Source organism: Mastomys coucha, unplaced genomic scaffold (genome assembly GCF_008632895.1).
Source record: "Mastomys coucha isolate ucsf_1 unplaced genomic scaffold, UCSF_Mcou_1 pScaffold17, whole genome shotgun sequence".
Lineage (NCBI taxonomy): Eukaryota > Metazoa > Chordata > Mammalia > Rodentia > Muridae > Mastomys > Mastomys coucha.
In genome coordinates, this window is record NW_022196899.1 from 17697501 (window position 1) to 17710070 (window position 12570).

At 38.0% G+C, this 12570-nt stretch overlaps 2 protein-coding genes across 8 annotated transcripts in view; one reads left to right on the top strand and one right to left on the bottom strand.

Annotated features, from left to right (window-relative positions):
• The window catches only part of Naaladl2 (N-acetylated alpha-linked acidic dipeptidase like 2), an 880490-nt gene that overhangs the window by 353351 nt on the left and 514569 nt on the right, over positions 1–12570 (bottom strand). The window lies entirely within an intron of this gene.
• LOC116095003 overlaps positions 1–12570 on the top strand; it is a 42719-nt gene that overhangs the window by 17830 nt on the left and 12319 nt on the right. For all 6 annotated transcript variants that reach the window (XR_004120394.1, XR_004120393.1, XM_031376450.1 and 3 more), the window contains one exon: positions 9904–9955. Coding sequence is in view for 4 of the 6 variants with exons in the window: in XM_031376447.1 (XP_031232307.1) it covers positions 9904–9955 (52 nt within the window). In the remaining 2 variants the exon portion in view is untranslated. The remainder of the gene's footprint in view (positions 1–9903; positions 9956–12570) is intronic.

The following is a 12570-nucleotide window of genomic DNA, read 5'->3' on the forward strand; positions in this document are numbered from 1 at the left end:
GCAACAGGAAACTGGGAATGGAGAAATTCGCATGTAAATAAAGAAAATATCTAAAATAAAAAAAAAAAGTCACCAGAGAGAAAATGGTGATCTCACCTGAGTTCCCTGGGGTCACAGCACTCCCTGGTGCACAGAGGGCTGTGGAACAGGCATCCCTCCTGGGTGCAGATGCAACTCCTGTGGTCTTTATAATTTTTGAATATTAGCCCTCTTTCAGATGTAGGGTTGGTGGAGATCCTTTCCCAATCTGCAGAGTGCCTCTTTTTCCTATTGACTGTGTCCTTTGCCTTACAGAGGCTTTTCAGTTTCATGGCATCCCTTCGTTTATTGATTCTACATCTCAGTGACTGAGTTATTGGTGTTCAGTTCAGGAAGTTGTGTCCTGTAACAATACATTTAAGACTATCCTCATCTTTCTCGTCTGTTAGACTTGGTTTAGCTGGCTCTATGCTCAGGTCTTGATCCCCGTGGACTTGAGTTTTACATAGGGATATTGATACAGACCTATTTGCATTTGTTTGCATGTAGATGTCCAGTTAATCCAGCGCCATTTATTGAAGATGTTCTCCACTATGTTCACAGTAGCCTTATTTATAATTAGAAACTGGAAGCAATCCAGATGCTCCTCAACCAAAGATTAGGTACAGAAAATGTGGTTCATTTACACCATGGAGTACTACTCAGCTAACTAAAAACAAGGACATCAAGAAATTTGCAGTCAAAGGGATGGCACTAGAGAAATATCATCCTAGGTGAGGTAACCCAGATCCCTAAAGACATGTATCATATTTCTCACTTATAAGTGGATACTAGCCATAAAGTACAGGATAACCAGGCTATATTACACAGACCCAAAGAGGCCAAATAACAAGGAGAATGTAAGCAAAGATTCTTGAATCTCACTCAGAATGGGGAAATACAAAAACAGTCATTGGAAGTGGACGGAGGGAGAGAACTGGGTGAGAATGTTAACGGGGAGTGGAATTCAGGTAGGGATCAAGTATAGGGAGAGATGGCTAGGAGAGTGAACAGATATTGGCAGAAGAGGGCACCTCTAGGATGTGCGAGAGACCTGGAATGGGGGAGGCTCCAGGGAGTCTATGAGGGTGACTCTAGCTGAGAATCCTATCAGTGGGTAATATGGTGCCTGAAGTGGTCACCCCTTGTACCCAGGCAGCACTCATAGTAGTGGGATAAGGACACCAACCCACCCACAACACTTTCAGCTTAAAATTTGCCTTCCCTACAAGAAGTACAGGAACAAAGATGCCTCAGAGACTGAGGGAATAGCCAACTAATGACTGGACACACTTGCAATCTATATCATGGGCAATCCTTGGCACTATGAATCATGGTTTGTTATGCTTGCAAACAGGAGCCTACCACAACTGTACTCTGAGAGGCTCAACCCAGCAACTGACAGAAACAGAAGCTGAGACCCATAGCTAAACACTGGATAGAGCTCAGGAAGTTCTGTGGAAGAGTTGGGAGAAGGATGTGGAACCTAGAGGGGATAGGGACTCCACAGGAAGACTGACAGAGTCAATTAACCTGGACCCTTGAGTACTCCCTGAGACTGAACCACAAACCAAATAGCAATCAAGGACTGGCCCTCCCCCCACTCCCCCGTACACATGTAGGAAAAGGGCAGCTTGGTCTTCATGTCTGTCCACCAAAAACTGGAAAAGAGGCCTACCCTGATTCTGTTGCCTACCTATGGGTTCTGTTCCCCTAACTGTGCTATCTTGTCTAGCCTCAGTGGGATAGGATGCACCTAGTCCTGCAGTGACTTGAACTACCTAGGTGGGTTGGTGCCCAGGGGTATCTTTCCCCTTCTCAGAGGTAAAAGGGAGGAGAGATAGAAGTAGGGGCTGTGTAAGGGGGAGGGATCTAGGAGGTGAGGGCGGTTGAGATCAGGATATAAACTGAATAAAAAATTAGTTAAAAAAACATGACACATGTTACTTCGCACATTGTCAGGAGATGAAGACTTGGAGAATGACAATAGAGTCAGCAACTGTTTGAAAAATATTCTCAGAACAATCAGTCCTACCATGTATACTTCACAAAAATAAAAATACTCTCTTTTTGGGTTTCTGAGTGCCTACAAATATAGGAGGTACATAAAGAAAGAAATGATTTTATGTCTAAGCTCACACATTGATTAAGCTTTATACACAGCCAGCTATCACCTCCCCAGCAGACAAAATAAAGCTATTTCAAAAGCCCATTTCTTCCCATTAACTCATGATTAATCCTGGTCTAAAATATTATTTGTAGATGAAATATTTTCAATAAATTAATGATATTTAAATACATTTATCACCTAATAAAAAATCGATACTCACCTTTCAATTTTACTCTGAGATGCTCAATTAAGCATATGAAACAATGGATTTTAAAAGTTAAGTAAGAACAAACCATAATTCCAAATTAAACATCCCTAAATCTCTGATAGTGTTTATGCTGCATGACTAATAAACCTGCATTAGTTTTGAAATATCCTAAGTAATTGGTTCATTAATTTTTCACTTTCACCTTAATGGAGACCTGACAAACAGTTCACTTCTGAAAATAGATATTAAAAGCAGGACTGTGTGGGACACTGAGAGGTGTCTTAGTCAGGGTTTTTATTCCTGCACAAACATCATGACCGTGAAGCAAGTTGGGGAGGAAAGGGTTTATTGAGCTTACTTCCACATGGCTGTTGATCAACAGAGGAAGTCAGGACTGGAACTCAAGCAGGTCAGGAAGCAGGATGCAGAGGCCATGGAGAGGTGTTTCTTGCTGGCTTGCTTCCCCTGGCTTGCTCAGCCTGCTCTTTTATAGAGCCCAAGACTTCCAGCTCAGGGATGGCACCACCTATAAGGGGTCCTACCCACCTTGATCACTAATTGAGAAAATGCCCCACAGATGGATCTCATGGAGGCAGTTCCCCAACTGAAGCTCCCTTCTCTGTGATAACTCCAGCCTGTGTCATGTTGACACACAAGACCAGCCAGTACAAGAGGACTAGGTGATATCTGCGTCAAGCTTCACTAACTCTCCCAAAGTATCTCCTTACCCCCATTTCTCTTCATCCCTCTCATCCATACTCCTTCTTTACCATGCAATCTAAGTGTGCATCTCTTCATTCTGCTGCACAGCCACTGGGCAACACATGACCCAGGAACCGGTCAAAAATGGAGAACATCCAGTCCTACAATCCAAAATCCATTAGCTAACAAAATCATGCAGGTGACACCTGGTATATCACAGAGGAATTGGCTTAAGGGGATGTGTAGTTTGTATTTTCCACAACTCAAGATAATTTTAACGTCAACAACAATATTAAAAATGGGGCCATGAAGATGAACACTGCATTAGTTCCTCTCTTCACCCTAATGAACAACACTCAAGTAATCAAATAAAGGAAATAGTAGTGTGACTGCTGTCCCAGACAGCCATGCGGTTACTCTCCCAGAATATCTGATATCCTTTCTTTTGAAGACTGCCACCTTAATCAAGGCCCGGTAAAATCAGTCAAAATCAGTGAGATTAGAATGTAACATACTCATTTGTTAAGCAATACTTACCAATTTTTGTGCTATTAAACTTGGTAGCAGTGGCTGGAAAGGTCACAGGCCCTTGAGTAGATTCTAAACTTCCATTTTCATAATGAATATCATTTCTAAATGTAGTCTGAATATTTGTTCTTAAATATAAAGATGCATTCAGCACCCATTCATCAAAGATTTGTGCAACACATGGAGATTACAACGGAAATCCACAACTAGTCAACGTGAAAGGATAAGTTACTTGGAATGCCCAATTCTACTTGATGCACCTCCTGCAATTAAGGCTTAGGGGAAATCAGTGGAAACGACCTGAAAAGGCCATAAGAAGCAGAGGAACAGGACGCCTACTGCTAGATAATCCCTAGTCATCACTGAGCTAGTGCACCCATGCCATCTCAATATGGTGAATGACTGTACAAGATGAGCATAACACCAGCACAGTTTGACATTTGGATGTGTGTACAGGAGATTCCATATGTTCTACTGTAGATGAAGATATTTTATAGATGAGGTCAACGACTCCTCAGAGAGGGAGAATTTGTTGATTCCAAGAATGCTCTCTTGGATAGGTTTTGCAATCCCTAGGACACATGCACTTTTATATAATAATAGATTGACTAATTAGGTTGTATATACATATGTGAAGACACACAAATACATACGTGTACACACACACACACACACACATACACACACCAGTTACAATAACAAAGAAGAGACTTTGGTTTGGATGGAAGTGAGCATGCATGAGTAAGAGGGCAGAAGGGATGACAGACATTACTCATGTATGAAGTTCTCGGAAATTACTTCAAAAGGAAATGAAAAAGATCAATGGTATAAAAAGATGAAAATATCAGAAGACAATGCCTAATGTTGATGTTGAACCAAGGGGCTGTATACAAGAGAAATCATATAAAACAGATTGAAGAAGTTGGAGAGATGGCTCTGTGGCAACAACACTAACTGCTATTGCAGAGAACCAGGGTTTGATTTCCTAGCACCCACACAGTACCTCATAACTATCCAATTCCATAGCATCTGATGCCCTATTCTGGCTTTCCCAGGCATTTCAGGCACATTGTGTACAGATATACATGCAGGCAGAGGACTCCCACACATAAAAAAATTAAAAATAATGAAGTTAAATTATTGAGGATCTTCCCTTTTGACTAGCTCACTTACAAGTGTTTGTCATATATATGAACTAGAATTACAAAGAACAAGTTAATTTTTATGATGATTAAATGTGTTTGTCTTTTATGTTTGGACATGAAAATTCAAGGTTTGTGTTGGTAAAGTAAAATTATTTCTGGCCCAAGTGAGATAATATATAAATCACCACTACTCTGTAAAGTCAAAAAAAACAAAAAAACAAAAAAAACAGGCCTACATATGTGCAAAACTTTACTTAGAATACCAGGAATGTTCATGGATGTTTTTTTGGGATAGTAAGAAATTTGACAAAACAAGGTGTGAAAGAAGCTAGAGTTTATGTATTATATGACATAGAAAATATCTTTAACTGTTTGTTATTTGACACATGGTTTCTCCTATAAATTGAATAATATTTACAGACTTAGAAGATTATATTTTCATGCATATTTTAATAGATAAACAGAGTATTGGAACACATTAATATAATGATTTCAAGACAAAGCCAAGTCTTGTATTTTCATTAACAATGTCTCCTTTAAGAAATTTTTAAAAATCTGATCCTTACTCCTGAAGAAACACTTCTTTTTGTTAAAGAAATGATATCTCACTGAATACATTATAAATTTGTCACTTTATGTGAAATTTAGGTTGTGTAATAACAGTGACACTATTGTGATAATAACAGATGTCTTCTTATTTCTATTTCAGAGGAATAACGGGCTATGTGAGAGCTATTCTCTACTTTATACAATACTAAAATATCTGTATTCATCATCTGTTTATTCTAAGACTACTTCATTCCCTAAAGCATTCCCAAAATATTAGCATTTGGAAGCAACCATGAAAACATGTAGATAAACTATTGAGTTTGTTTTCTACTTGAAAGGGAGCACTCTTGATTCATAACTGGAATAATTGACCATCTGCACATTATATGTACCAAAAGTAAAGTAATCCTCTATAGATGCTTTCCCCAGAGAAGCCACTCATCTCAAACTTGAAGGGTATAAACACTGGGATGATTTGCAAATTTTCTACTTTTAGAAAAAGTGTGCTTCACATTTTTTAAATGATAGCAAATAAAATATACTTGGCTTGCTTAATTTGCTATAGTAGTGGAAGTTTGAAGCCATTAATTTGCAATAAAAGTTTCACACCAGATTGTAATGAGAATATATTACTTTGTGAGGCTGAATATAAGAGTGGGCAGAACAGACATTTTTTTGACATTTACATATTGAAAAGGTTTCATTCTTTTTTCAACAGTTTTTCTTTTACTATTATTAATTAATTACTTTACTTATTCACATCCCAAATGTTATCCCCCTCCCAGTATCCCCTCACAGAGTTCTCCTCCCCTACCATCCTTCTCCTGTGTCTCTGATAAAATACCCCATCTGTGTTCCCTACTCCCTGGGACATCAAGTCTCTATAGGATTAGGCCCATCCTCTCCCACTGAGGCCAGACAAGGCAATCATCTAGTACATATGTGCAGGATCCTCAAACTAGCCTGTGTATCTCTCTCTAGAAGCTCCTAGAAGTTAATTGACATTGTTGGTCTTCCTAAGGGGTTGCCATCTCCATCACTTCCTCGAATCCTTCCCCTAACTCTTCCAGAGTTTTCTCTGAGCTCAGTACAATGCTTGGCTATAAGTATCTGCATTTGTCTCATTTGGCTCCTGGGTCAGCCTCTCAGGGGACAGTCATGCTAGGCTCCTTTCGGCAAACACAACATAGCATCAGTAAGAGTTTCAGGGTTTGCTGCCCACCCATGTGGGACTTGTCACTGGTTGTTCATTCCTCCAGTCTCTGCTTCTTTTTTGTCCCCGCATTTCTCTTAGACAGGAACAATTTTGGGTCTAAAAATTGGAAGGTAGGACGGCCTCCCCATCCCTCAACTGGGGTCTCTATCCACTGGAAGTGATCTCTTTAGATGCCATATGCCCACAGTTGGGCATTTCAGCTAAGGTTACACACACTGAGTCCTGAGGCCTCCCATGTGTCAGGTCTCTGGGACTTTCCCCAGCAGCTGCGTATTTCCATTCGTTCTCCTGGCTTTCTACATTCTCTCCTATCTTCCCCCCATGCTTGATTCTGCACCCCTTTTCTCCTCCCCCCATCTCACTCAGATCCATCCCTCCCTCTGCCCCCCACAATTATTTTGTTTTCCATTCTAAGTAAGTTTGAGGCATGCTCTCTTAGCCCTTCCTTCTTGTTTAACTTCTTTGAGTCTATGGAGTGTATCATGGGTATTTAGTAATTTTTGGCTAATATCCTTTTATCAGTGAGTACATACCATACATGGATTTTTAGGCCTGAGTCACTTCATACAGGATATGTTCTAGTTTCATTCATATGTCTGTAAAATTTATGATATCCTTGATTTTAATATCTGAATAATATTCCATTGTTTGAATGAACCACATTTTCTGTATCAATATTTCAGTTGAGGGACATCTGGGTTGTCTCCAGTTTCTGGCTTTTATAAAAAAATGCTGTGCACATAGTAGTACACATGTTTTTGTAATATTGTGTAGCATCTTTTGGGTATATATACCCAAGAGCAGTATAGCTGGGTCTTTAGGTAAAACTATTTCCAATTTTCTGAAGAAGTGCCAGATTGATTTCCAGAGTGGTTATACAAGTTTGCAATCCCACCAGCTATGTAGGAGTGTTCCTCTTTCTCTGTATCCTCACCAATATGTACTGTCACCTAAGTTTTTGATTTAGTCCTTCTGATTGACGTAAGGTGGAATCTCAGTGTGGTTTTGATGTGTATTTCCCTGATGACTAAATGTATTGAACATTTCCTTAAGAGCTTCTTGGACCTTCAGGTTTCCTCTGTTGAGATTTCTCTGTTTAGCTCTGTATCCCATGTTAAAATTGGGTTATTTAGCTTTTGGAGTCTAACTTCTTGAGTTCTTTATAAATATTGGATATTGATTGGCCTTGCACCGGATGTAGGGGTAGTGAAGAACATTTCCTACCTATTCTCTATGTTGCTATTTTGTCCTATTGACAGGATCCATTGACTTACAGAAGCGTTTTAGTTCCAAAAGATCCCATTTATCAATTGTTGATCTTAGAGCCTGAGCCATTGGTGTCTAGAAAATATTCCACTGTGCCAATGTATTCAAGGACTTTCCTACTTTCTCTTCTATTAGATTATGTGTATCTGGTTTTATGTTGAGGACCTTGATCCCCTTGGACTTGAGCTTTCTGCAAAATGATAGATATCATGCAATTTGCATTCTACATGTTAATTACCACTTAGACCAGCAGCATTTGTGGAAGACGCTTTCTTTTATTCCACCGTATGGTTTTGGTTTCTTTATCAAAGATCATGTGCCTGTAGTTGTGTGATTTTATTTCTGGCTCTTCAATTATATTCCATTGGTCAGTCTATCTGTCTCTGTACCAATACAGTCTCATTTTTCTGACTTTTGCTTTACAGTACAGCTTAAGATTGGGGCTGGCGATTCTCCCAGGAGTTCAGAATTATTTTAGCTATCCTGGGGCTTTGTGTTTTTCCATATGAAGTTGAGAGTTGTTCTTTCCATGTCTGTGAAAAATTGTGTTGGAATTTTGATGGAAATTGCAATGAATCTGTAAATTGCTTTTGGTAAGATGGCCATTTTTACCATATTAATCCAATGGATAAATGAGAATGGGGGATCTTTCCATCTTCTGAGAATTTCTTTGTTCAGGAACTTGAAGCTCTTGTCACATAGATCTTTCACTTTCTTTGTTACAGTTATGTCAAGATATTTTATATTATTCATGGTTATAAATATGTATAAAAGTTTCTTAATATTATATGTATACAGGAACTACTCTTTAATTCCCTGATAAAGATAGTATTAGAATAATGAACTACTGGATGTAAAGTATTTCTTAGATGATCAAGCCCTCTTCAATCTTTTCTACTGTTGACATAGTGATAATAACACAAACTCAATTCCAGTAGGTGGTCTGATGAATCATCTGGTATTCATCCTTACATGATTCTAGGGAAAGTTTTGTGATTATTTCTGGGTCTCAAACTCATGATTAATACATAAGACTCTTGATGTGAACTTAGCAGAAATATTTCCTGCCTTGACATTGAAGGAGATTGTCTTATCTACTTGCTTATTGATGTCTATTTCATGGTTAGAATAAGTATATGAATATGATATTATATATACAATATTACATAGTATATATCATGTAACATTATATATCATATAATAATATAACTAAAATGTGTTCCATGATTAAATATGCATAGAATAATGTCTAATGTTCTATAGTCATGCCTATATTGAGACACATTCAGAGGAAAAAGTAATATTTGTAAAAGTCCACGGAAATAAACCATTGTTAATAAACAGTAGACTGACCATTTAGAAGCACCTGTAAATGTTATATTCTATTACTAATTTTTCTTCTGAATACATAAATATGACAATCTTCTTACATAAGTATCTGCAATTTAATGAGACTCAAATTTAATAGGACAAAGGGATTAATAAAATATAATGAGAACACATTATTGTGTGAGACTGATTACATTAAAAATTCTATGATAATTTTTTGCCTATCTTGTTACTTAAAGTATACTTTCTAATGTATTGAAAGACCATCTCATTAAAAATGTCTTTCTTGAAGTTAGAACAAAGGCTTCAGTGGCACAGTGTGAGGTATGGCTCTGCTTCCTATAGTACTAGTAACCCCAACTGCAAGCTTTGGTATTGTTAGATGGTGACAATACGACTTTAGCAACTGTGTCAGAACTTCAAACAGCATACGCATGGGAAGCTTTGGAAAGCTTCTGGTTTTAATCTAGCTTGGAGCAAGCTCAAGATAATTTAAACTGGTCTCAACTTTCTTTTCAGTTTCATCATATACTTTTCTAACAGCTCAAATATGTGTTTCATCTTCTGCACACATAAAAGGGTTGTTTTGTTACTCTTAGACAACACACTGTCTCTTTCCCTCTTAGAATAAACAGAGAATAAAGGATTCCTTAAATAAGTGAAGGAGGCATTCGTAATCTTATTCCAGAGTAAGAACAAACCTATAAGAAAAATAAAAACGAGCACAAAAACAATTGCTAACAAACATTTCAGAAGAACCCCATGGAGGGTAAACTCTTGCCTGTCAGAGCATACTGCCAGGACATAACTGTTGTGATCTCTTCTTTTACAGACTTGCATTTCAAACTATCAGAAAATTAAGCCAACAGGAGAGGAGATGTCAAGTAAGTAAAGCAGGACAATAAAATGAACTGGGGAAGAAAGACTAAAGTGATCAAAGGGCATGACACATAGCCTAGGTCACCTTCAGGCTAGCCCATATTTTAAAGGCAAAAATCTTGGCTTGTCGTGTTCTTGCTGTGGTGAAATTTGTGAGGCAGTAAGAGGTGTAGGGAATATCAAGTCAGTACTCAGAGAATTCTTTAAGACTCTCTGACAGAATGGGCAAAGTGTCACTATGAAAATGAATTCCAGAAATACTGTAGAAGTGATGTATTGAACAGAGCAGAATTGGAAGAAGGACCTTGCCATTTAGTGTATACATTCTCCTTCTATACTATGCTGAGATAAATATGTGTGTGTCATATATATTTTGTTGTTTATGGTTATACTAATTATAATTGTTTCATCTTTATTATTTATATATCTATATAGATAAGCGGCTCAACTTCTCAGAAAGATTTGTATACTTCTCCATATAAATATTCTTTGAATCCCCAAATTTAACATTGTGTCAATACTGTTGAGAAGGTATTTTTATTTTTCTGCATGAACTAGGAGTCTTTGGAAAAAGAAAGATAAAGATCTGTATAGTGATCAGCTTTTAGTTACTAACAAAATACCCAAGGCAATTAACTTATGGGGTAAAAAGTGATGCTGCGACTCTCATCTTTGGGGCTTCTAGACCAATGGCCCACTGGTTCTATTATTGCCAATCTATTGCATGAGGTGTTAGAGCAAAGCTTTATGCTTGTTCAACAGGGACCAAAAAAAGAGATTACAAATCTTTTTAATACCATACATACCAAGATGAAAATTTCCCTGATTAAGCGGCTTCCAGATTCCAGGAGTGTACCCTAGAGATCAAGTGTAATCTTTGGATGACATGCAATATCCAAACTAGAGAACCACAAAAGAGACATGTCTGACAAGGGGAAATTGGCAGTAATTGCCAATACACTGGATAGGGTGAATGGTAATAAGGTAACAGCATCGATAACGAAGACTTTAGTCCTGGAGAAGTGGGTTGATAAAAAATCCATTGATGAATGTAATGAGAAAGTGTGATGGAAAGAATGAGATGGTATATTTTAAGAAACACATTTGTTAGTTGGCTTCATTGGGCAAATACACCTGTACAAAAAAAGAGATTTGTCTTCCAATAGATTTTCAATATACCCTGTCATAACCTGGACATTACAGTAAGAGCCTTTCATTGTTTTACATTTGCCAATGACTTCAATATAGCATATATTAAACTGTAGTTTCTAAGGACATAAAATGAGAGCACAAGCTGGCACATGCTTCCACATTGCAAAACTTTGCAGTTCATGAATGTGTCCTTAGCGTGCTTTGAGTAACACAGAAGAATATGCATGAGACAAATGAGTAACACTGTTCTTGTGGCATTCACTACCTGTATTCTACCCATTAGAACTAAAAAGAGACATATTTGATTCCGAAATCCCAGTTTCTCCCATAATAATCATTTCCCCCATGTGCTGCACCTGTGAAATGAACTGAGATATACATTTCAGCAATATGTTCATTTGTAGCTGCTTTATTCATATGCTAATTTTGGTCCCCAAAACTGCTCACCTGAGTGTCTACATATAAGACACATGGGGACCCTGCTACCAGTTGATTCTGATTGGTAAGTAAAGATGCTGACAGCCAATGGCTGGGCAGAGCAGACAGAGGAAGAACTTTTAGGATTCCTGGGCTAGGGACAAAAAGGAGGAAGAAGAAGGGGAGCTGCCATGGTAGGACAGGTGAAGAAGAGGAGACACCATGCCTGAGAAGGTGCAGGAAGAGATCATAACTGCAATGTAGGAACCAGAGGAGACTGGCCCCAAGAGGGCTGCCCAACTTGATCTAGAGCAGCAAAGTTGGAATATAATGTGTAGTAAGTAATAACTCGGAAACAACAGAGAGAAGTAGATTAGCCACATAGATGTTAGGAAGTAGCCTAGCCATTGAGTTGTTTAAGACAAATGAAAATATAAAGGTTGTGTGTGTGTGTGTTTTATTCAGGAACCTAGAACATTGGGATGTACAGTGAGAAATGCCGTTCCTGACACCTGGATCAATTTAAGTAATTAACTGCATATTACTATGTTATGTGCTCTTAGCAGTTTAGATATAAAATAAACCGAAAGTGATGCATTTGTAATATTGTTTCAGCAATATAAATCATATGAAAGAATGATGGGTATTTCAGATTGTGTTAGGATAAAGTAAAATGTGTTTCCAATACAAAGGCCTTAACTAATTTCTGAAGACTTTCAGGATTTACTCATCATTTTCATAGACTTCAAAATCACTTCAGGTTTCAATTGAAGTATTCATGTTGGCCAATGACATAATGTGGCATTTCATAATACTAATGCATGTGATGTTTGTTCTTCACTGTCAACTCAACTGGAATTTGGAGTCACTCAGAAAACACATACATGGATTTGTCTCTCAAAAAAATTTTCAGGATATTTAGCTAGGGATAGCAGACACACCATGAGTGTGGGTGTCACTGTCCCATTGCCGTTGGTTCCAGACTGAATGTAAAGGAGAGAGAGGAGATGAGCATTTGCATTTATCTTTCCATTTCTTGGCTATGGATTCA